At 46.3% G+C, this 25,371-nt stretch overlaps 2 protein-coding genes across 20 annotated transcripts in view; both read left to right on the forward strand.

The window, feature by feature from the left end:
* Positions 1–200: 200 nt before the first annotated feature.
* LOC139342970 (protein TsetseEP) lies at positions 201–18,258 on the forward strand. 16 transcript variants are annotated; one of them, XM_070980320.1, is made up of 6 exons: positions 258–617; positions 8,694–8,772; positions 8,833–8,862; positions 8,911–9,375; positions 10,682–10,781; positions 16,709–18,258. In XM_070980320.1, exons 1-6 carry the CDS (start codon positions 345–347, stop codon positions 16,821–16,823), a joined length of 1,062 nt encoding a protein of 353 aa, XP_070836421.1. In that variant the 5' UTR covers positions 258–344; the 3' UTR covers positions 16,824–18,258. The 16 variants fall into 16 exon arrangements, with proteins under 16 accessions (XP_070836420.1, XP_070836407.1, XP_070836416.1 ...); XM_070980318.1 differs by having other exon boundaries at positions 8,694–8,766; positions 8,809–8,834; positions 8,883–9,375; XM_070980315.1 differs by lacking the exon at positions 16,709–18,258 and adding exons at positions 12,940–13,012; positions 15,614–16,246 and having other exon boundaries at positions 242–617; positions 8,694–9,375.
* Positions 18,259–23,313: 5,055 nt separating this feature from the next.
* The window catches only part of LOC139343800 (caskin-2-like), a 36,626-nt gene continuing 34,568 nt past the window's right edge, over positions 23,314–25,371 (forward strand). For all 4 annotated transcript variants that reach the window (XM_070981606.1, XM_070981608.1, XM_070981609.1 and 1 more), the window contains exon 1: positions 23,314–23,699. In XM_070981606.1, coding sequence (XP_070837707.1) covers positions 23,606–23,699 — 94 coding nt within the window. In that variant the 5' untranslated portion in view covers positions 23,314–23,605. The remainder of the gene's footprint in view (positions 23,700–25,371) is intronic.

A 25,371-nucleotide genomic window follows, 5' to 3' on the forward strand; every position in this document is an offset into this window, starting at 1 on the left:
TTAAAAATAATATTTCACACATGATTTTAATGAAGACGAGACTATCGATCAGCAGCTGGATTCAGAGAAACGAGCTGAGGAAGAAGAAGAAGAAATCCAGTGTCTCATTTTCACTTCTGGCTTTTATTATAGCAGCACATAAGCATTTCCTGTAACGGCTCTTATTCTGAAGGAAAGCCGGAAGTGCAGTATTTGCCGTCAGCTGTTGAGGTTAAATTGTGCTGAGAGGCGGGATGCTGCTCAGTGTGTGTGTGAGACAGCAGCTTGAACACACACCGTCCTCAGCACACACACACACACACTCTGAACACACACTTTAACTTTTCCCTCGTCGGACCTTCATCATGGATCTGGACCCGGCCGTCATCATCCCCGCCATCCTCTTCACCGTCGTGGCCATTTATTTCGCCTCGTCGCTCCTGAGCAAGAAGCCCGACGCCTCCTCCTCAAACGCGAGCAAGAAGCCCAAAGTCGGCTGCGGAGACGACGTCCCTCCGTCAAGAGCTCTGGGTGAGCCGCTCCGACCTGCGCCTGAAGCCTCCCCGCGCACGGAGCCTCCTCCGCCGGCTGTGGAGGAGATCGGAGCCGCGGAGAAGATCCAGAACTCACCTGTGGAGGTAAGATCGATCATTATGGTTTTCATTAGTTTATTGGAAAATGTGATTGATGACATGCAAAACTGACTTCAGGCGATCAGAAACTTGTTTATTTTCCTGCCAAATTTTCTCATCAATCAATAATTTCTTACCTCACAAAAGACAAAATAAGAAAAAAAACAAACATTTTTGTCCCAAAGATGCTTCAGACACTTAAAAATAATTAAAATATATCAAATATTGAAATGTTTTTAACAGTTTTAAGTGAAGATGTTATTTCTTAAAGCTGCCACAGTTTACAAAGTAATTGATTTGTTCATTCGTCTGCTGATCATTTATTGATCGATTGACTGATAATTTGAGCTGTGAAATGTTTAAAGGATTCTACAAACAGATAATCTGATATCACGGCAGCTGATTCATTTCCTGTCAATCCATTGATTGACGCATTGTTTCATGTTGAGCGTTTTGATTCAAATTTAAATGATCTTTATTTGTTTGTTGCTCTGCTGACAGCAGCTAAACATGCCGTTATGATGAAACCACGGAGTCGAGTATTGATTGTCATCAGGTGCGATGATCAATGCAGGAAGTTCCTTTAAAGCGCGTCTGCAGTGTTTTGGCCACACGTTTCGGCCCGGCCGCGGCTGATTGGCCGCCTGACATCCAAACGGAGACCGTCTGTCCTGGCTGGATGCTGATTTGCTTGTGCACACAGTGACGGACGCGTTTGAGGAATCGTCCCAGCTGAGGGCCGCGCTCGCCCTCCTCCACCGTTTGAATGTCTGCTGATGTTTCGGCGCTTATGAGCTCACATGCAAATGAGCCTCTGTCGGCGGCAGCACAGAAGCTCTTTGTGGACTCCGTCAGTGTCCAGAGGTCATCATGCGGGCTGACCCTCGGTGACCTGCAGCAGAGCCCGCCCTTTAAAAGCCTGAAGAATGCGCCCGCCGCGGCTGAAACATGCGACGGACCGAGCGCCTATATTTGGTGCCGAACATGAGTCCTATATTTACGCCTGCGTATGTTCACATGTCTGCCATGGTGCTGCAGGGGGAGGTGGAGCGGAGGTGGAGCGGAGGTGGAGCTGGCTTCATGACATGTTTAACATCTGCCCTGTGCTGCTTCATCCTGCTGATTCAGGATCAGTGCTCACTGTGCAGGAACGCTCGGCTCACAGTGATGTGTGTGTGAGAGACGCGTTCATGTGTTCATCACTTTCATGCTGCACCTGATGAAGGTGGAGCTCATTTAATGACGTCATCGTTTATTGATTCGTATTAATAATTGAGATGTGAAAGTAACTAATGTGCTCCAGTGAAAACAACACTTGTCTCTGTGGAAATACTTACGTATAAATACCTCAGAGTTGTACTTCAGTACAGTACTTTAGTAAACGTACTGCTTTAGTTTGTGTCCCCGGGCGTCTTTGTCTTTGTGTCCTGTGCAGAAACGTCCCTCAGATAAAACCGTGTGAGAGGAAATGAACCAGACGTCGCGACAGACAGAAACGGTGACGGTGAATCCTCAGAAACTCCAGCATGTTGGCATGCAGCCCCCACGACACACCACTGATGTCATGAAGCGAAGGGGCCACATCTGACGGGGCCCTTTGCGTCTGTCTGTGCTGTTAAACTATCGTGGACTTGAATCTTGTGGCTGCGTGTCGGGACGTCACGCCCTCCTTCCCTGATAACGTCCTCGGCGCGCTCAGAGGTCGTCTCCGTGTGCGCCGCAGCAGCAGAGCGTCATGGTGTGTGTTACACAGCTCTTTGTGTAAATGTCCACAGAATGAAGGCCTCTGTGTCCCCGAGCCTGCGGAGCTGAGACACACACAGTCCTGTTGTTTTGGCCTTTGTCTCCTTTGACTGAAGCTGTGTGGGAGTCAGAACAGTTAGCCTGTCGTTAGCCTCGCAGCGTGAGCGTCACTGTTTCACAGAGTCAGAAGATCCACCACATGTGGATTCATCCGCCGCTGAAAATAGTCCCCGACAAAGGCTCAGTTTCCTCCTGTTTGTCTGACGGAAGCTACGGCGAGCAGCTGTTTGAGGAAAAGACCGAACCTTTTACACATGAAACTAGATATTTATGAGGTGTTTTTAAAGTTTTACAGGTGGAAGCACATGATGAGGTGACGCACACACGAGGTCAGAGGTTCAGGGTTGGACACTTTTTTTAGTGTTTCCAAAAACACAAAGTGAAATGAATGGATTAAACAGTGTCTGCACTCATTTCAGCTGCTGACATTAGCATGTATGGCGTAACATTTAATATTTAACATTTCACATTCTATTAATTTGTGTTGTGAGGGGTTATGTTTAAAATATCATGACTTGTATGTGTTAGCTTTAGCCTCAGACTGTTAGCATGCTATCATGACCTGGGACCTGTTAGCTTTAGCCTCCATCTGTTAGCTAGACATTTCCATACTTTTACTGAAGTAACATTTTCAATGCAGGACTTCTACCAGAGTATTTGTACAGTGTGGTATTAGTACTTTTACTTCAGTAAAGGCTCTGAGTACTTGTCCATCACTGGATTCTGTGTCCTGTTGGCCTTTAACTCCACTCAGGTGAGAACTAACTTTTCTACCTGTGGACGTTTGCAGTCGCTGCTCTCTGCTGCAGCAGCTTCCTGTTTACAGACTTAGTGTCCTGCAGCCTGTTTGTGTCTCTGTGCCATGTGACCCAGAGCGCCATCTGGCTCTGTGACATTCATGAGCTTAGCATGTTGGACTGCTCCTTCATCTACAGTTACAGCTGCACGGGCTCCACCTCCATCCCTGCAGCTAAGAAGGCCACAAAGCTGCATTTCACGCTCAAACGAGTGAAACTGTGCTGGTCTTTTGTTGTGAGCGCGGGGACGTGAGGTCAGGCTGTGTCTCGCTGCACGGGACAGAACATGTGCTGAAAGCTGGAGAAGAGGTGGATGAAGAGCTGTTTAAAGTTTGCATATAAAGAGTGAAGTTACTCAAATTATTCTGCGGCACTTCCACAGCTCCTCTCCGGCCTCTCAGCGCCGTGCTGCTCTCCATATATGGAAATGAGAGCACGCTCGCTGTGATGCAGGTTTGACGGAGGAGCGGCGGCGTTGGAGCAGCTGCTCTCTGTCCGGGACAGAGGTGGAGTTACTTAGTCTGTTAATGGGAACCCTCACAGCCGTCTCAGACTCTGTTTGGAGCACAAACACACCAAAACATTACTGCACCCAGAAAGTTGTCAGTGTTTAACTTTGGATTCACGTCCTCTGAACTGTTCCAGTCCCAAGATGTCCTCCATTGTCTCTGGACTTTATTTATTACATGACGGTGCAGTGCAGTTGTCCTCAGCGCTGTGCACAAACATTTGTCTTTTTTGGCCGTCTGTCCCGGACTCTCTCAGTGATGACCTCACGTCATTGGCTGGCGGACTGTTGGAGCTTCCCCATTGGCCGTTGCTCTTTCAAAATAAACAGGTGTGAGCAGTCCTCAATCAGGTCCTCAGTTCAGCCTTAAGATCCTTTATGGAGCTTCCAAAACATGTGACTCCTAAAGTCCCAACGTATTTCTCCCGTACGTTTCATTCTCTCGGTTTTCATTTGTCATAATTCATAAACGTGTTGTCATGTTTTCTACTTTCGCCACGTTTCATGTCCCAGACCTTCAGCTCTTTATTTGTCATCATTCATTTTCTTCATGCATTTTCTCTAGCGTGGCCTGTCTTCAGTCTGTCCCATGACTCAGCGTCCTCTGACAAGAGGACTATCGCTGAGTCATCTGGTGGGTGTGGCCTGCGTGGCGTGCACAGACTTCTCGTCTCTTTGGATTTTATCAGCTGTGAACGGTCTCGTCGGACCTCCTCTGTTGTCTGACGTACCTCTCCTGGTATTTCCCCCCTGGCCTGGCCCAGTTCCTGCCTCTGCTCCCTCTGGAGCCCGGCCTGGCCCGGTCCGGTCCGGTCTGGTCCGGTCTGGTTTCTCAGTGCTCAGAGCTGTTGGCTGTGCAAATCCAGGAGCAAACAATGGCTTCACATCACAGCATTCCTCCTCTGTGCTGATTTCAGAGAAGCTGGCGCCGTCAGCACCACGGCCCACCGGAGGCCACATCCTGCCCCGATTCTGCTCTGTTTTTAGCTGCGATGAAGCGATGCAGCCGAGTCAGGATGGCAGAACAGAGCGAGAGTCTGTCCACGACCTGAACGGCAGTGATGCTCTGCCGATCCTCCCCTCGGTCTGCATCATTACACTGTCCTGCGTCTGCTTCATGTCATGTGTGTACACTTACTGTAGTATCTGAAGTACTTCTAACTACCTCGTGGACTTCATGTTTCGTCTGCAGCGCTGAAACGTCGCGGTGACGGTTGTTATTTCACTGGTGATGGAGCTGCTGCTTTCATGTTGAGGCCTGAAGAATGATGAGCAGCCTTCATCTGTGTGTGTGATAATGGAGGAAGACAGCTCCGTCCTCTTCCTCGTGTCCGCTCTGGACGAACAGCTTGCTGATCTCAGGTCAGCCTCGGGCTCCTCACACGCTGGAGCTGCTTCCTCTTCAGTGTTTGCTCAGGTTGTTCGCTGAATTCCCCTCATGCCAGCAGATCGAATGGCCTTCCTCTGCGCCGTTACTGAGCTAAAATGGCTTTTAGGAGGGAAGCGCTCGGTGTAATGTTACACATCAGGATACATTTACCAGGAAACCTCTCAGAGGCTCGAAGGCGGCGAGGACTCGGACTAATCCAGAGCTCGTTTTCCACAACGTGTCAGAGCTTCTTTTTAGTTTTTCTCCATTTCACTCTGACGTTGATATGATGATGATTTTATTCATGGAGAAGAATCTTGAATTAGCATGTTTAGTATTTTATAATCAGCATCTAATAATCTTAATAAAGTCTATCGATCTATATCCCTAATCATGATTTAGTTTTTTATGATCCTGATTAGGTGTCTGATAATCTTCATTTTCTCATATCTTAAGATAAATATAATCTTGATTTGATGTGTAAATGTTTGAGCTCTTAATGTATTTTGACTTCCTGTTTTTGTCATGCGACATTTCATCCATTCATCCTTTGCATCGGTCCTCTGTAAGCGCTCTAATGCTGCTGATTGGTTCATCCCCTGCAGCAGAGAAATGAGGCTCATTGCCTGAATGAGTCATGTTGGACATGATGATCTCATGTTGGACTCACCCAACAAACATATTTGACCAATTTAGGACAGCTGAGCTCGCTGGGCCTCAGTTTCAGCTAAGAATACAGTTTACCGTCCCACTGACTCATAAAATGATTTAATGACCCTGCTTTTAGCGTCACGGCCCAGAACGCTTTGTTTCAGGAAGTCGGCGCTTTGCTGTAGAGATTATTTTGGTGTTTCATGGCTCAGGAATTCAGAGGCGGAGGAAGGGACGGTGTTTCAGCCTAAATGGATGCCACTCCAGCTGGAGGGCGTGAGGGACGGCTGCCGTGGGATTAAGAATCCAGACTGGCAGCAGCCGGCTTCATGCGGTCAGGCCTGATGCATTTCACTGTCTGACCTCCCATGATGCCACCACTTGTCACTTCAGTGACTCATCAGGAGCAGAACTGTGGCGGCTGAAGCTGCTCTGGCCTGATGAGACCAGACAAGGTCACTGCAGCCGCTGCTCTGCCAGCATTTCCTCTCCGCGTTTCCTCTGCTGCTGAGTTAACGCGCTAACAAACACGCAGCGTCATTTCACTTTGACGTTATGGAAGATGTCCAGGTGTGTTTAGCCTAGCTTAGCACAAAGACTGGAAGCAGGGGGAAACTACTAGCATCTTACAACAACCCTAAGTCTGTCTGACATACGATACTTTTTTTGGGGAGAAAGTGAGAAACCTTGAAGCTAATTGTAAGCTAAAGGGACCTAACGCTAACTTTAAGCTAAAGGACCTTGATGCTAACTCTAAGATAAAGGGACCTTGATGCTAACTCTAAGCTAAAGGGACCTTGATGCTAACTTTAAGCTATAGGACCTTGATGCTAACTCTAAGATAAAGGGACCTTGATGCTAACTCTAAGCTAAAGGGACCTTGATGCTAACTTTAAGCTAAAGGGACCTTGATGCTAACTTTAAGATAAAGGACCTTGAAGCTAACTCTAAGATAAAGGGACCTTGATGCTAACTCTAAGCTAAAGGGACCTTGATGCTAACTTTAAGCTAAAGGACCTTGATGCTAACTTTAAGCTATAGGACCTTGATGCTAACTCTAAGATAAAGGGACCTTGATGCTAACTCTAAGCTAAAGGGACCTTGATGCTAACTTTAAGATAAAGGACCTTGAAGCTAACTCTAAGATAAAGGGACCTTGATGCTAACTCTAAGCTAAAGGGACCTTGATGCTAACTTTAAGCTAAAGGACCTTGATGCTAACTCTAAGCTAAAGGGACCTTGATGCTAACTCTAAGCTAAAGGGACCTTGATGCTAACTTTAAGACAAAGGACCTTGATGCTAACTCTAAGATAAAAGGACTTTGAAGCTAACTCTAAGCTAAAGGGACTTTGAAGCTAACTCTAAGCTAGAGGGACATTTAAACTAATGCTAAACTAAAGAAATCCAGAAACTGACTCTAATTTAAAAAGGCCTACAAGCTAACTCTAAGCTAAACTACTGTGAAATTAATTCTAAGCTATGGGGAAACAGACATGGATGCTAATTTAATGGGAGCTACAAGCTAACTCTAAGCTAAAGGGACCTAGAGTCTGACTTAAAGCCAGTGCACATATAATGTGAAGATTGTCATTACAAGTAACATCAAAATAAAGTCCAACATCAACGTTAATGCCATTGATGTGATGCGATTAAATCATCTGGTGGGAAGCTAACGCTAAACAACAGGGAGCTAGAACCAGACTCTTAGCTAACAGGCTAAGATAAACACATCTGGGGTTTCACAGCAAGCAAATGAGGAAAAAAAACTGATGAAAGGTCGAGAATGACAACAAATGTTTTGAATTTTTCTGAATTGTCATGAAGCTTAATGAGCCAATCAAACCAGCTATTTAACTTCAAAGCCTCTGAGTTTTAAAGGAATGATCACTGATGAATTTTCCTTTTCCATCTTTTTGTTTAAATGTTGAGTCAAAGCAGACGTTTCCTAAAACTCTGAATCCTGACATGTTGGTAACAGCAATGAAGCCGATGGTCGAGAAACCAGAGCTGCTGCAAAGTCAGCACTTCACAGAAGACACGGACAGGTGCATCAGAGACAGAGGACGGCCAATGAAAAGATCGACCTGTGTGTGTGTGTGTGTGTGTGTGTGTGTGTGTGTGTGTGTGTGTGTGTGTGTGTGTGTGTGAGAGAGCTGTCAGGACAGGTTGGCAGACACTGAAGAGGCTTTAATTTGTCCTGGTGTCAGCAACAGGCGACATCCTCAATGAGGAGCTGCAGCTGACAGTCAAGCGTTAGTCTGTCAGAGGTCAGAGGTCAGCAGGTTTACTGTGAAGAGATATTGATTATACATGTGATCAGTACTGGACTTGGTCACCTGTCCACGTCTGCATTTTTCAAGACAGTACAAATACTGACTTCTCACAGCTGATTTTGAGGTTTGGATGACCGACAAAACGTCTCGATTCATCATTTTAATAAACCTTTTTAACGTCTTTGAATTTGTCTTCTCATGCTTTAAGTGCATTTAGCTGACAGCCCTTTATACATACTTTTTACAGTGCGGTATTAGTACTTTTACTGAAGTAAAGTAAGTAAGTAAGTAAAGTCTCTGAATACTTCTTCCAGCACTGTCTGTTATCAAGCCAGCCTCTCTGGATCCAGTTTCAGTGTCCCACGTGGACCTCAAGCAACAAACGACCACCAACGACCTGCTGACACCCTTCACATGGTGTCAGCTGATTTCTTATTCGAATCACAGGATTATTTCATTATTCGTGTTTTGTTAACAGACGACAGACTGATGTGAGTCTGCTGGAAAAAACCATCAGCTTCTATTTCAGGACATCTGAGTCTCTCAGGACGTCGCGACCAATCGAGACATTTTAGCCACAAAACACTGATCAAACAAACTGCTGCTCAGTTCAACCGTCACTGTTTGGAAAACGTGTCTCAGAGAGAAGTTAACTGCTGCGACACCTTTTGTCTTTGCAGGCTGTTCCAGAAACCGTATCAGCACCAGAACCAGCCCCCGAACCAGTCCCTGAACCAGTAAAGGCACCAGAACCTGTCCCTGAAGCAGCCCCAGAACCAGTAAAGGCACCAGAACCTGTTCCAGAACCAGTAAAGGCACCAGAACCAGTAAAGGCACCAGAACCTGTCCCTGTCCCTGAACCTGTCCCTGAACCAGTCCCTGAACCAGTAAAGGCACCAGAACCAGTAAAGGCACCAGAACCTGTCCCTGAACCTGTTCCAGAACCAGTAAAGGCACCAGAACCTGTCCCAGAACCAGTAAAGGTACCAGAACCTGTCCCTGAACCTGTTCCAGAACCAGTAAAGGCACCAGAACCAGTAAAGGCACCAGAACCTGTCCCTGAACCGGTAAAAGTACCAGAGACTGTACCAGAACCAGAACCTGCTCTGGAACCAGTTGCAGTACAAGAACTAGCTGCTGCACCAGAACCTATCCCAGAGCCAGAACCTGTACCAGAGCCAGTATCAGTCCCTGAATCAGTGTCAGTTCCTGAACCTGTCCCAGAAGCTGATCCAGAACCTGTGGCCAAGTCTGAACCGGTATCTGAAGTAGTCCAGCAGCCTGTGGCTGAACCTGTTGTAGAGGCATCACCTGACCCTGAACCAGAACCAGAACCTGAACCGGAGACCGTCCCGAACAACGGTAAGTCTGCTTCATGGTCGTGTAGTTTTGGTCTGCAGAGGTTTGAGAAAACTGACGTTTCTCCAACATTTTTTCACACCGCTGCTGCCTGAAGCCTGTTCTTTACTGCGAGTACTTGTCAGAGTACTTTCTCTGAAGTACTCTCTCCGCTGGCTCACAGTTAGTCTCCTGAAGCAGATCAGGTGTCATCCAGGTGTGACTGATCCACTGCAGGTTGAACTGAGCCCATTGACAGAGGAAGAGTTTAATTTGCTGAGTCATGCAAAGCAGATGAAGCTCAGACTTCTGGGAAACTCAGTCAGTCTCAGTGAGCATCTGACTGCAGAAACGTGACGTCTGTGAGGTGTTTTCAAAGATTCACGTCTTCAGGAGGAACCAATGGGCTGAGAGCCGCAGACAGGAAGTCAGGAAGCCGGTTTGGATCCGTCCCGAGTCGCACCGGATCTGCTTCATGTGTTTCAGAGGCTTTGCTGGTTTCCTCAAATCTAACCTCAAACGGCCTCTCGCAGCAGGCGGACGTCAGCGGCTGCGACAGCTGATAAGTTATCAGGAGAAGCCGACAGTCGAGCTTCACGAGCAGCTCGGACAGTTTAACGCTGCAGCCAACGACGAGACGAGCGATTCAACATCAGTTTACTCTGAAGGAAGAAGGAAATCCATGATTCCACTCAGGACGTCGGAGTCTAACGTGGCTCACATATCTGACATCCACACGGTGATCATGCAGCGCGAATAAACAAACATGTAAACAAACAACATGTGAATAAACATGTGAATGCGTCTCCACCAGCTGTTCACTCAACAGGAAGTTCAGTCACAGCAGCCACACGATGGCCAGTCTTCACCAGGTGTTCACTTCCTGCCTCTCACTGTCCTCACTGACAGCACTGTGAAGAGTGTGTGTGTGAGACAGTGTGTGCGTGTGTGTGTGGGTGGGTGTGTGTCAGTGGATCAGCTGGCGTGTGTGGAGGTGGAGCTGCCATCTGCTTCAGGATGATGATACTTAGTCAGTTAAGCTCTGTCCAGTCTGCTTCCTGTCCCTCCAACCTGCCGCACAACAGGTGTGTGTGTGTGTGTGTGTGTGTGTGTGTGTGTGTGTGTGTGTGTGTGTGTGTGTGTGTGTGTGTGTGTGTGTGTGTACAGTCTTATTTAAGCATTTGTTAGCATTACATATTGAGATGATAAAACACTAAGCTGTCCATGCTAACGCTTTAGATAATAGCTGATGTGCTGTTGAAGCAGGACGTGGACAGTGAGGGACGTGGACTCTGATCTGTCCTCCTGCTGTCTGTCTCCTGTGTCTCAGACGTGGCCGCGGCTGAAGATCCGGTGAAGTTCACTCCGGGGAAGAAACAGAGCAAGTTCGAGACGCTGCTGACGAAGGAGGAGCTCGAGGAGGAGCAGAGGTCAGTGTGAGCTCTCACATGGAGGCCATGATGGCTGACCTGCTGTGTGCATGCTAACACACACACACACACACACACACACACACACACACACACACACACACACACACACACACACACTTCCTGCTCGGCCCGTTTTCGTTGGTTTCACCTTTTACTTGCATGTAAAGAAAGAGGAACCCCGATGACGAGTCAACTCATCCTACATCTCCCACAATCCTTTTCCTCTTTCAACCCCACAGCAGTTAGCCAAGCTAGCATTAGCTATCAGTTATTATTCTCACCTGCGTTTGATTGTCATCCAGCAGCAGCTGACGGTGGAAGAAGTACAGTGTGTACAGCAGAGTAGAAATACTCTGTTACAAGTAAAAGGCAAAACTTAACTTTTTACAAGTACAGAAGTATCCGCTTCAAAGTGTTCGTAAAGACAAACAGAAAAGCCGATTTCAGAATAATATACGTCAAACTAACTAAAGAGGAATATTTACCTCTGAGATGTGCTGGAGAAACTTCACACAGAAAGGCCCGACCCGGGAATCGAACCGGTAACCTTGTTGCTGTGAGGCATGCTGCGCCACCATGCAGCCCGGCAGTATAGCATGAAATGGACCTTTCTGAGTCCTCGTGGAGCAACATGCTCCTGTAAGGCCTCTGATGCTAAGCTGATGTAGCCTGCTAGCATTAGCAGTGTTGATGTGAGTTACTGTTAGTTTAAAAAAGGAGCTGAAATTGTTTTAAAATGATCACTATGAAGAGGAGAAACCTTTGTTTGGTTTTAGAAACACCACCTGTTCTCTAGCGCCACCCTCAGGACTGATTGAGAGCCAAGAATAGGAAAGTTTCAGGATCTGGTTACAGCAGCTGTTTGTCGGTCAAAGTTAGCCTCGCGCTAACGTCGCTTCAGTCTTATCAGTTATTTAAAACAGCGTGCAGCTCGCTAACTCTTATGTGGAGCTTAGTTTTAAATATTACAGCTGCTAACTGCAGGTGTTGTGTAGCTAACAGACAAGGCTAAAGTTAGCATGCTAATATCTGACCACTGTCGACATATCTGACCTAAAATTTAATAAATGCTGTGTATTTAGGTTCAAAGTGGAGGACTTAAATTACATTTCTCTGAAATAACATAAAGTTATGAAATGTAATGCTGTTATTAGCATAGCATCAGTTAGCTTAGCATAATCCCTCTCATTATGAACTGTATGGATACTGCTAGCTCTGAAACAGACATGAAAATAATGACCACATTTACGAAGGTTTAGCTTTTAGCCTGCTAGCTTGTGATGCTACAGTGACTTCCTGGTTACCTGTCTGGCTGCTCTTGATTGGACAGAGCTGCAGATGTTTCCTAGCTGCAGGTTTTGAAGCAGGTGTTTTTTCCTCGTCGGCTCCTCGTGAGGTTTCGGTCTCTGTGGGTCGACGCAGACGGCAGGTTCTGTCGTCTCCATGAACGTCTCCGTGCACACGTCCACACGTCCTGAGGCCTGAACAGGGACTGAATGGAGGGTGGTGTTGTGTAACGTCTGTGACGTGGCTGTGTTTGGAGGACAGAGGTGGAGTGAGGGAAACGCATTCGTCTGCAGAGTTCACAGTTCTGTTTCTGGCGTTTTTCTTTGTTTGTGAGGGAGGGAACGTCTGCAGCTCGCCTGACTGGAGGACGGCTCTTTAACGTCTCTGTGGTTTGGCAGCGCTGCTTTACTGCTTACTGTTTCTGAGTGTCTCAGGAGGAGCAGAAGAGGGACAGCGTCTTTGTTCTTGAGCTGCTGTCCCTTCTCGTCTCACTCGGACATGTCCCCGGCCAAATGACGTCGTAAATAAACGTTTCGGCTGTTTGATGCTCAGTCCAGTTTCTGTGAGCTCCCCTCAGCTTGGGGGGGGGGGGGGGGGGCGGGGGGGACGGGGAAATGATCTTCACCTCTTACTTAAAGTCTGAATGAGTCTTTGCAGCAGAGCATCATCATATTTCTGACATTAAGTCTTGAAAGTGAGTCAGGCATCAGGTTTCTCATCAGCTGTGTATAAGTGGACACCAGCCTCCTCCGCCCCCCCCCCCCCCCCCCCCCCGCATGGCGTCCAGTCCTTTGGTTTATTCACGTTTCATACTGTGAATGTGGCTCTTGAAGATGTGTGTCTGACCTCGTCCACCTTTATCTTTCAGGGTAGAGCTAACGTCTGACTTTACGTCTCTGTAATGAGCCTCAGCACACACTCAGTGTGTTAGCGGGGTCGTGGTAAGGTCGCCTTTCTGTCCAGTAACCTCCAACCAGTCCTCTCCTCCACCACGGCACGGATAGACTGATGAGTCCGAGCGATGTTTCACGCAGTGATTCACATGAATATATGACATGAGCACAGATTCATGTGTTCATGTCCCCGAACAGAAGCAGAAAATAAGAATCAAAGATTTGAAGCGTTCAGCTCTCATTCATAGAAAGCTGAAGATAAAAAGGTTTGATAATTAAAAGAATGAGCAGCGTCACACATGTTGTTGTTTGTTTGTTGTGTTTATTGTTGTTTGTTGGCTCATTCATGAGAATCTTCGTTCATTAACGAGTTATCAGTCTATCCGTCACCATGAGTCCACCTGCCCTCCCTGTGATGCCTTCACTGACCTCCTCCTGAGTTATCCCTTCCCTTGCGTGCCTTCTGGTAAATGGGTCACATGGTTTGTGTGTTTCCACGGCGACAGCCAGCTGTTACACCAGCTGTACTGCAGTATGTTGTAGTACAGGTGGATGTCCAGACGTCCACAAAGGAAACAAAAGGTTCCAACCAGGAAGACAATGAGGACATTAAACAGGGAGGGGGACGTCCAACACAGACGTCCAGGAAGAGACACACTGATCTTAGACTTCAGTAAAGGTGTAGAAATACACAGGTACACAGTCAAATAACAAAAAGAAGTAAAAATACTCATATGTTACTGTATAAGAGTCGTGATGCGTTCAAGTGTTCAGCACTTTAATGTTCAATAGTTCGATATTTGCCTGAACTGTAGCAGAAGAAGAAAGTGTCAGAAAATGGAAACTAATATGTTTCCAAACCAAACGATCGATCGATCGCTTGATCGATGGAGAGAAACACAGACTCCTCCAGAATGAAAAGAAGTCAACAGTAAAATCCTGCTGAGTCATGAATTCAGGCGTCACAGTTGATCCTGCACCAGCAGATCAAACTGGTGCCACATACCTCCCAGTTTGATTTGATGGGTGGAGACTTTTCCGTCAGCTGCTCTGATTCTAGAGGCAGCAGCTGAACGTTCACACTCTGCGTCTGACTCTGGACAGGAAACAGAAACGTGTCCTTCAGCTGCCTGACGTCTTAAAACGGACTGAACAGTTTTTATTCTGAGCTGAAGCAGCGAAGGAGCGCCCTCTGCAGGACAAACTCACTCATTCCACCTGCAAACAACAAAAACGTTCAAAATTACATTTGGTTATTTCTGTCAGTAAAATCCATTGAAAACATATCTGGCAAAATATGAGCTGAGGTTTACGAATGCGTCCTCAAACAGAACCGGCAGTCAGATTCAGAAACTCAGTATGTGGACAAAAAAATGTGGACAGCTGTGTGAGACGTCAGATTTTACATATCGTCCAACAGAGAGATCATTTTTTAAAGTGGATCAGACTTTCAGTTTAAAGGTTTGTGCCTCACCTGGGGATGCTCTGGTTCTGGTTTCCTGTCGCTGAGGACGAGCTCGCCTCTTCTTCTTCACTGTTTTTATTCCGGCTTCTGTCCACCTGTGCTGCTCACCTGCTAACCCTGCATGCTACCTGCTAACACCACAGCTAACGGTGAGTGCTGCCACTCAGGTCTGAAGCGTTCAATGGAAAATGCTGCTTCACACACACACACACACACACACACACACACACACACACACACGCACACACACACACACACACACACACACACACGTTGTGTTTATATCACTTGTGGGGACATTACATAGACTTACATTCATTTCCTGGAGCCTAACCCTAACCCTAACCACTATCTGCCTGTTCCTAACCCTGTACCTGACCTCACCTTACCTAACCCGTAACCCTGTCCTCAGTCTGCACCCTGAAATTTAATGATTTACATTAAGGGGACCTGCATTTTGTCCCCATAAAGGTGGTCAGCCCCCACAATGTGACTGTGTAAACAGATTTTTGTCCCCACAACGTGATAAATACCTCTTCACACACACACACACACACACACACACACACACACACACACACACACACACACACACTGACCCAGGCGTCGCCAGGTGTTGTCTCACCTGCGTTCTTGACGTTGCTGTTAGCCACAGGGAAGAAGTTTTGACGGAATTTAAACATTTAAGAAACGTTTTAACGTCAGAACTCCTTCAGTCAGTCAGTTCATCTCATTTACATTCGGTCTCTGCTAATGAGGCGCGTTAGCATCGTTAGCATTGTTAGCATGGTGCTTGTTCCTCAGACCTTCACAGTGATTCGCATTGATTAAAGGACCAAAGCAGCAGGTCGTTCCTCCTGAGCTGAAAATCACTTCGACATTCTGCATGTTTGAACTTTCACGTTTTTCTTCCTGCAGCTCAGAGCCCTGCATTGGCCTCCAATCAATCGATCGATCGATCAGTCAGTCAGTCAGTCGGACTCGTACGTCGCAGCACGCAGGTTCACGTCTGTAAATGAACACACTGGACGTGAAGCTGATGAAGGTCTGCTGATGTCGTCAGTGACGTCAGTGGAAGCAGAACTGATTCAGACTCGCTGCTTTGGTCCTTTCAGCTTTGTCTCACTTCATTTTTGCATCGATCACGCTGTGATCCTAAAAGCTGAACCTGTCTCTTGTTTCAGAGCACCTGAATGAGGCGTCGGACACCCTCGTCTTCCTCATCCCTCCTCTTCCTCCAGCTGATCTGAGAACAGAATGAACCTCCTCTGCGGTCTCGGTTTCGTTTCAGCTTTGTGTCCTCTGAGCTTCCAGCCAGCGAACGTCTTCACACCAAAGTGCCTTCAGGAATCTGCGTCTTCAGCTCTGCTCTGCGGAGACTTTCTACGTCCTCGAGAGGACGAGTTGCTTGGACAGAAGCAGCAGCTTGTGATTGTGTGACGTGTAGAATATTAAACTGTGATTGGATCTGAATGAAGTTTGGTGTATCTGCAGTTCAGAGCTAACTGTGCTAATCTGTGACGCGTCCTGTCCTCCAGCTTCGGCTCTGCGGCGTCTTCACGTCTTCTGTTTGCTTTAAATGTCCAACATGAAATAAACATGTGAGTCTGAGCGAGTCGTTCATCGTGTCTGTTCAGCAGGAAGCTCTGGAGCTTTATTTCAGTTTAACAGTTTCACGAGTTCATGTTTCCAACGTTTCTGCAGAAAATAAGTAAGAATAAAGAAAAACAAAGGCATGAAGTGAGCGCACGAGTAAAAGCTCTTTTAACGTGAAGATGTGACTCTTTTCTGATTAAAGACAAACGTTCTGCTTCAGGTCAAAGCGTCAGAGGGTGTTTTTGGATTTTTGTCTCATAAATGAAACAAAGGGAAAAGTTTTCCTCTGATTTTAAACTGATCATCAGTAAAACTTCTAAAGAGACGCTTTAAACACATTCATTCACATTTCACAGCGTAAACTGATCAAAACATGGAATAAACTTCAAACTCCACGAAGGAGCAAATACAGTAAAACCAAAGAAATGAAGTGTTTTTACACTCAAAGTCTCAATATTCAAGAATAAAATCAGATTTACTCTGATTACATTGTGTTTCCAGCGCGGTCTCATTTCATGACTTCAGTTTACTCAGAATGTTCCAACTTCTGCAAAATTATTCTCCAAAAACTTAAACTTTTCTCAGAATAAAATGTTTTTTTTTTTTACATTAATCTTCAAATATTTAAGTCTGCAGGAAATGAATGGAGTGTATGTGTGTGTGTGTTGCGACTGACTTCCCAGGGTGCAACAGGAGCAGCTGGCGGCCATCTTCCAGCTGCTGAGGGAGAACCAGGAGGTGCTGGGGGAGGTGACGGAGGGCGACATGGAGGAGCAGCTGAAGCTGTACTCCCTCTGAGACGCCGTCCGTCCTCTGAAGCTGAACGGAAAATATTGTGGATTTGACGGTTTGAACGTGTGACTGCGGTGAAGACCGACGGTTATCGATCGGCTCGTGATCAGAGTCGATCGGTGACGTTGTTCGAGTTCCCGAGAGGTTTTTTCATGACGGCAGAATTCAGAGGACAAACACGAGGAGAGACGTTACAAAGAAAACCGATTAAATTCATTTTCAAACATCATTAATTCATTTTACGACTTTATTTAAGACAAAGTTAAAAGTCAGTTATTGTCTTCATTCTGTTTTACTGCTGTTTTCTTTGCTGTTTCACGCCGTGAAATGACAGCGTTGAGCGCGTCAGCAGCTGTTTGTCGTTAGCATCATGCTAAGTTTTATCATCTGTTCGCTCACTGGTTCTTAGAGGTTAGCTGCTATAAATGTTTACAGCCGCTAACGGACAATGCTAGCTCTAGCATGCTAACATCTGGAGGACAGTGGATAAAAACTGTTTAACAAAGATTCACTCTGGAAGATTTTAAACCCTAACAAACCTCAGCATGTGAAACTTAATGCTGTTATTAGCATTAACCTAAACCAGTTAGCTTAGCATAATCAGAGTGTCCCTCTGCTGACTCTGGAACAGATTTTTCTGTGTTTACAGACAGAAATGAAAATATCATCTATGTTTACCAAGATTTAGCTTTTAGCCTCTAAAAGTCCTGCTAGCTTGTGATGCTACAGTGACTTCCTGGTTGCTCCTGATTGGACAGATGTTTCCTAGCAACCAGTTTCCACAGCAACATCTTGGCTAGCTGAGACATTTGTGGAGTTTTTAGCGTCTCAGGTGAAGAAAACATTCGTGTTTGTTGATCCAAACATCAGGAAACGATTTGTGTTTTATTAGAACGAACTCTGTGCCTTCACACGTTCTTCATCCTCTGTCCATCGTCTTCCTCCTGGTTAACAGTCACAACAGGACGTTTGATTGGCTGCAGCAGTGATTCAGCAATGAATTCATATTTAAAATGAAGTTCATATTTCAAGATTTCTGCCGTGAACAGCTGCTCTTCACTCTCACATTATGACTTTTTACTCTTATTAACATTCATTAATAAAACTGTTTTATCTTGAATATTTTTTCTAACTTCGGCCCTTTTCCTCCAACAACAATTCTGATTTTATTGTGACTTTTTTCAACATAACGTGAACTTTTGTTCAACGTTTTCCTCTAAAATTTTCTTCTTCTCTCTAAATGTCTTTGGCTCATAGTTCTTCTGGTTCAGAGAAAAACCTCTGAAGCTCATTGGTTTAGGAAGCAGAAATGCTGCATTGTGGGAAACGTAGTGTTTATTTTAGCTGATGTGTTTTTAGTCGAGGCTGATTTTGAGTTTTGACTTTTGTTTTAAATGAACTGTAAAGATTTTTTTCATGACAATAAAAATGTGAAACGTCGATTCTGTTCATGTTTGATCCATGAGGGGCAGGACGCTCCAGGACCAGGACCAGGACCAGGACCAGGACCAGGACTGACAGACACTAGTGCAGTTAGTCTGACTCAAGCATGACATGTTTGATGTGACTCCACCCAGCTGATCCAGAGAAGAGGTGGAGCGTGGGTGGAGCTCATAAACACATTCATTCATTCATTCATTCATTCATTCATTCATTCATTCATTCATTCATTCATCTTTAATATGAATGGATGAAAGTCAGACCTGATTTACTGCAGAGCATGAAATCTAAAGAAACCCAGAAGGTTTTCAGAAATGAGCCGTTTTCATCTCTGAGTGTGTTTTCACTTTGATTTGATCGTTTTTTTCATTTTAATATTATTTTAAAAATGGTCTTGTCGTGTTTTTATCTTCTTTCCTTCGACTGAACGTTGAGCTCAGGTTCTTGAAGCTTTCTGTTTTGATGTTTCAGGACGTATTTTTCTACATTAATAAAGAATCTGAGAAAAAAAGAGGAAATGACGTCAGAGGAAGCTGCAGCACAGACCCCGCCCTGAAAGTGACATCACCACAGGTGTGTTTGTCTGTGACACACCTGCTTAAACACACTGATGGAAACTTTTCACCTCCATGAAGTGAAGTCACTTCCCATCATGCTCTGCTGTAATGCTGCAGCCTGGCCTGCAGGTGGCAGCAGGTTATTGATCATGAAGGACAAAGCTGATTGGTTGTAGTTGTTGTGTCACTTTCATCTGTTTTTGTCCAAAGAGACGCGACATGCAGGACTGAAGTACTCAGATCCTTCACTGAAGTAAAAGTAGAAGTATAACGTTCATGACATAGAAATACTCAGGTCAAGTACAAGTGAAATGTGGACTTAAGTACAGTAAGAACATACAGTAAGTACTTCTGAAGTACTTAAGAAGTATCTGCTGCTGTACCAGCAGAGTAGAGAGTACAACTTCTCCACATCAACGCAGTTCACAGCAGTTTATTTTCATGACTTTGTATTTACGTACTTTTTATTTGTGAGTAGTATAAAAGTACTACAACCTTCTGTGTGTGTGTGTGTGTGTGTGTGTGTGTGTGTGTGTGTGTGTGTGTGTGTGTGTGTGTGTGTGTGTGTGAGAGAGAGAGAGAGAGAAACAGTGCTGGAAGAAGTATTCAGCGCTTTACTTCAGTAAAAGTACTAATACCACACTGTGGAAATACTCCACCATTCAAAAGAAGTAAAAGTATGTAAGTACTATCAGCTACATGTACTTGAAGTAAAAGTATGAAACAGGCTGTTTTCAGCTTTGTGACGAAGCTTTTTCATCTGATCCAAGAAGCTTTTAAAGAGTTTACTGAGCTGAAGAAGACATGAAGGAACTCTTCATCCTTCAGTTCAGCATCAACACAGCTGGAGATACGAGCTTTTCACTGGACAGAGAGGAGATGAAGAGGAACTGAAGCTGCCAGACTGATGTAATAAAAGTAAAAATAAAGTACATTTACCTCTGAGGTATAAATGAAGAAAAAATAAAATGGAAAAACTCCAATAAAGCAGATTCTAATCTGAGTCCTTTGACTTTGTACTTTTCTACAGTTTTTGACTGAATGTTAATTAAAAGTAATTGATGAATGATTGAAAAATGATGTCAGAGGTTTTGTTCTGCTGCCCCCACGTGGCCAAACAATTAGTGCAGCTTTAAATAAAGTTTCCACAAAATAAACCTCAGAAGCTCAGAGCTAAAAGCCAACAGGCTGCATTTTATTGTGAAACAGGAAACAGTTTTAATATCCAGGAACGAACTGACAGTAAAACAGAATCAGTTTGTTTTGTTTTAGTGTTAAAAACCCTGAACATAAAAACAGACCGTCTGTCTGCGCGCGCGCACACACACACACACACACACACACACACACACACACACACACACACACACACACACACACACACACACACACTACATGTAGTGGGAGGGTCGAGTTAATTCATGAAGTTACCCACCGACAACTAGAACAAAACAGGAAAAGGAAAGATCAATTCTGCAAAATAAAGGCACGACTGTCAGCGTTTCCTTTCTCTTTTGTCTAACATTTTTACAGGTGTGTACAGGTGTGTGCAGGTATACAAAGAGATTTTTATGGCATTTAGTATTTTAGAATCTGTACATGATGTACATATATAGTTTTCTATTCTGTATCCTGTATACTTTTTTTTTTTTTTACCTTGACCCTTTTGTGCCACTGTTTAGCTTTTTGTTATACTTGCTGGCTGTAACTAGCTTCATTTCCCCGGTGTGGGATCAATTAAGTCTTATCTTATCTTATCTTATCCTAAAACTCTGAGCAGCAGCAGCAGTTTCTTACAAGGAAACATGACTGAACGGACCGCCATCAGTGGACATTCATTCACCTAAAAGACAGCTTTTATTTTTTCTGTGTTTTAACGACACGTCGTCATAACACATTTACTGCACTCCATTAAATTCCATGAGTAGATACAGCGTTATCTGATTTATTTTGAAAGTGTAGTCCGGAAGCTCTGTGCAGTGCTATGGGTAACTTGACTCCGTGTCCACGTTCTGGAGGATCCAGCGGAGAGAATGTGGCATTCACGGTGAGGAGGGAAAACCTGGAGGATCGTCCGCCTGGAAGTGTCGAACGAAGTACCAAAAGACTAAAATACATGAAAATACAAGCAGTTTTTACGTTATTCTACGTGGGATTAGACCAGAATCTGAAACATTTGGAAGATAAAACTCCTGGGATAACCAGCTCCTTGAAGCTCGACCTTTCTGGAATATAAACAGCAGGAATTCACCGAGTTTTCTACGAGCTGCCACCGACGTCCGCTGAATTTCAGCCGCTGAAAACTTTCTGGTGTACTTCACTAAAGACGGTAAGTCGCATAAAAAATCAGTTTATTCTTCTCAGAATCGTGAGTTTAGCTGAACGGGCCTTAAAGCGCTCTAACTAACTTCGGTTCAAAGGTCGGCGCTGGTGGAGGTGACGGCGGAGCCCTCCGCTCTGTTGACATGCCAGACTCCTGCCGCGAAACGCCACTTTCTCCCCTCCACTCCGAGCCCCCTCCGCCGCTTTAATCCGGATCAGTTCATCTGCAAATCTGCGTAATATTTCAACTCTGAAGACTTTTATACACATTTAGAAACTGATCTTTGATTCGGCGGACTTGGACATCACCAAGTGCCCCCTGAGTTCAGTAACATTTGAAGTTACAATAGGCTGACAAAGCCCGCTGACCTCCGCCCCCAGTCTGCGTACGTCAGGACAAGACTTCCAGTGTGGACGCTTAGAGTCACTTCTCAGTGCACAGACTGTCCCCGAACTGGAGACTGACTCCTTCAAACTCAGGCAAAGCCTGGAGTCACATGTTCTACTTGCGTTTCATGTGCGTGATGAGCACGGGAAGGCAGAATTTGTTATGAACTTACGGGAGTCTGGCACCACAATATCTACACATGAAGGAAAAGGGCTCATGTTGAATCTGGTGAGTTAAGAAGTTCAGCTCTCTGCAGTCTGATGGTCTGGTCGATAATCCCACAATGTAAACACAAACAGGGAGTTAGAAGCTCATCCTTCATGCACCACTCAGACTTTAAAGTAATAACTGTCATCTGATTGTTGTTTGTGAGCAATAAAGTGATTTATTCATTTCCACTTTGCACCACCTCACTGAGGCCGTGAGTCCCTGCAGCGTCACAGTGAAATGTGGGAGTATTGTTCCTCTTGTCATGAATGCAGTGAGAGTACAAAACGCCCGGGGGGGTGGAAGAAAAACGGGGACGTGATCGGTGTAAATGGGAATGACAGCTCTGCTTACGCCCTGCGCTCCTCTGCGGCCGCCTGCTTATGTAATGAAACAAGTTGGAAACAGGAAAAGGGTTGAGGACTCAGCCCGGGTGCAGGGCCAGACCGGGGCTGTGTGGACCCTGTGATCCGGCTGCTGCAGCACTGATCTGTTCTCATGCAGAGGTCGGGACTGTCAGCAGGAATGTCAGTTATCTGCGTGAAAGTGGAGCAGAGATGAAGCTCCCTCTGACTCGCCAACTTCTCCCTCCTCGCTGCCTGGTCAGTGGGCCGGAAGACTTTAAGTAGATGTTCTGCTCTTGAGATGAAGTCGACGTCCAGAGTGAGCGCGCGCTCCACCGCAGAGCCCCCAGGGGGGCGGCGGGGGGACGAGGCTCGACCTCACCGACGGCTCGCCCTGCCCTCCTTAAAAACGAGGAAAAACTCAGTGGAGTTTGGTGGAAAAGCTGCTCGAGCCTGTTCAGCTCACAGCTGAGGGCTCGTCTGTGTTTACATGAGCTGTTTGTGTTCCGGTCCGTCACTCTTGGCCCTGAGCTCACCTGTGACAGGTGTGTGAACCGTAGATTAGATTAGGTTTACATTTATTTGGCCTTCTGCAAGGAAAATTTCCTCCTTCTGTAAAACCTCACAGTGCACAAACCCCTCAAACCGGTCAGGACACATCACATCCACGCTTCAGTGCGTCACGTTCGCCTTTAAGTCGCATCAGAGGAGCTCACAGTGACGCTGACATGCAGCTCACATCCACCCGAAAACACTTCGTACAGTTTAACGTAGAGAAAGTGAGAATGCAGGCATCGCTTCCAGCGTCCTCACGTTAAATCACGATACTCCACAGAGCACGTTTCATTCAGGCGCTAACCACATGCAGCCACTTCCTGTCCAGAAACGTTATTTTAGTGCCATTTCCTTTCTTTGATTCATTCAACAGTTGAAAATACATGTAGCAGATTCTGTCGTCGATGATGAAGAGCAGCACTCTTCCTCTCGTGAAACGTTTGAATGCAGCTTTTTGAACGACGTCATCCCGCCGCTTCTCTTCCTCTATGGTGGTTTAACGGTAGCGTTAAATGGACTCGAACCCGTCACGCTCGGCACGTTGACTGATTGTGACGATGATGGTTATTAGAAGTTACTCTTGGTTCTCTGAAGCCGTCACGTCCACGCTGAGCTGCTTTTCACTTGACGAATGATCTGAATGGTTTTCTCATTTCTTTTCAGTCCTGACCACATCGGCCTCCTCCACCTCCTCCTCCAGGACCTCCACCAGCCTCCACCCCCCTGGCTGACCCTGGAAATAACAGCTCCATCAAACAGACCGAGAGGAAGAAAAGTCGAGCAGGAAATCGAGCAGCGGAGCAGTTTTCCGTCTCGGAGGATTTTAACATTTGTTCCCGGCTGTCGGCCGAGCATCGCACACAGGAAGCGCAGAGCCTCACCTGAGGCAGGTCCATGTCTCCGGCGCTCAGCATGAGGCTCTGAGGAGGCGGCGGGATTGTAAATAAAGCTGGTTCAAACACGAGGAGGCGGAGCATGGGGAAGGAGCAGGACCTGCTGCAGGCGGTGAAGAGTGGAGACCTGCTGTCCACTCAGAAGCTGCTGTCCAAGCTCAAGACCAGCAGGAACAGTAAGTACACCTGGACCCCGTGCTTTTATTCTGAAACACGCCTCACACCTGTCTGCTGCTGCTCAGAGCTCACCTGTGCAGGTGTGGACAGACTCCCACGTGGGGCCTGTTTGTCTGGATTAAGTCCAGTCTGACCAGGTCCAGATTCTGGACTTCTGGACTGGTCTTTGAGCTGATTGGTTGGTTTAACGCTTGCTCTGCTGTCATTGGTTGTTGTTGTTTTCATCTTCATTGTACACAGTATTGATTTACGGAAAGTGAGAAGAGAGGAAAGTCACCGGTCACATGACCGTTATCAGCTGTTTGAAAAGGCCCGCAGAGGTCATTAGATCAAGCGCTCACTGCTGATGTCATCTTAGAGCCGCTCGTCCTCTCCGTGTGACCGATACCTCCTGAGGAGAGGGGCCCGCTGAGGCCCCGGGGCCGGCGGGAGGTCGGCCTTTATCGGCCTGATAACCTCTCACCCGACACGGGACCCTGCAGCCGGCCAGCGTCCAGCGGGATGGACGACCTCTGACCTCTGACGTCTGTAACCAAACATGGACAGACAGGATGTGGAGGCCGAGGTGTCAGCAGGCTGTTCGTCTGAATGTGGACAAAACGTCTGAATATTTATTGATTATTATTAAAGACTTAAAGCCTGGAAGTGAAGACGCAGCTCAGAGGAAACATGAGAACAAACCGGTCCATCAGGTTTTTGTCTCTGCACTGAACTTTGACCTGGACGGATCCTTAATTCTTAATGGATTCACAGTTTTGACGTTGACGTGGTTCCTTTACAGGCTCAGTGATCTGATTGGATGAATTATTGGAACAGAAACTTTAGTGTACTTGAACGCAGCATCGCCCTCGTCCGTCTGTTGGGGTGTGGATGTCTCCTCCACCAGCTGACGGGCCCGTCCTGCCCCCTCAGGGACTTCCTGCGGGCCGTCACATGACCCCCACCCATTGTTCTCCACCTCACACGCCCGATCCATCACCTCGCCCGCTCCAGGAGCTTTTCAGCCATTGTTCCCGCCGACACTGTTAAACGTTTGCGCCTCGGTTTCTCCTGCAGGAGCAGAAATAGTTTGTCGCCTCGCTGACAAAATACTGACCAATCAGCAGCCTCGTTGTCACGTTTCAGCCCGTTTCCTCTGGTTTTTAAGGGCCGTGCTACGTCCTTCCCAAACTGTGTCCTCCTGACATCTGGTGTCCCCCCCTCGCCCGACCGCTATCACCCAAATCACAAGGAGCTCCCAGCTGGTGCCCAGCCAGGATTAAGAGGAATTATAGCATTTGGGAGGGGCGGGGGGCGGGGGGGGGTCTGGCTGTGTTATCAGATGCTGTGGCATCTCATTCTCACAGTGCTGCTGTTTACAGGCAGCTCACTGTGACTGACAGAGTACGACTTCATGGACCAATCACAGAGTTTCTCCAGTTAAACTTCAGCTTCCAGCGAGTTCGTTCCAGTCGACCAGTCTGCAGGGACACGAGACGACGGAGAAGACGTCTCCAGTGATGAGTTCATTAGTTATGTGAGTTTAAGGAGAACGTGTTGTTCTCTCTCAGGAAGTTATTGAGAACTTGTCAGAGGATGAAGGTGGTTGTTGATGAAGTGCTGCAGCTCCGTCGTAGCTCTCAAACCCAAATGCAGGAAGCCGACCGACACCTGGACTCTTTTACCTCCATG

This window comes from Chaetodon trifascialis, chromosome 15, assembly GCF_039877785.1.
Source record: "Chaetodon trifascialis isolate fChaTrf1 chromosome 15, fChaTrf1.hap1, whole genome shotgun sequence".
Taxonomy (NCBI): Eukaryota; Metazoa; Chordata; class Actinopteri; order Chaetodontiformes; family Chaetodontidae; genus Chaetodon; species Chaetodon trifascialis.

What these genes read in the sequence shown, in the direction of transcription:
- LOC139342970 (XM_070980306.1), top strand. Translation starts at nt 345, where the DNA reads ATGGATCTGGACCCGGCCGTCATCATCCCCGCCATCCTCTTCACCGTC. An exon ending in TCCAGAACTCACCTGTGGAG is followed by an intron (nt 618 to 8,693) that starts GTAAGATCGATC and finishes TTGTCTTTGCAG; the next exon opens with GCTGTTCCAGAAACCGTATC. An exon ending in GAGCTCGAGGAGGAGCAGAG is followed by an intron (nt 10,782 to 16,708) that starts GTCAGTGTGAGC and finishes CTGACTTCCCAG; the next exon opens with GGTGCAACAGGAGCAGCTGG.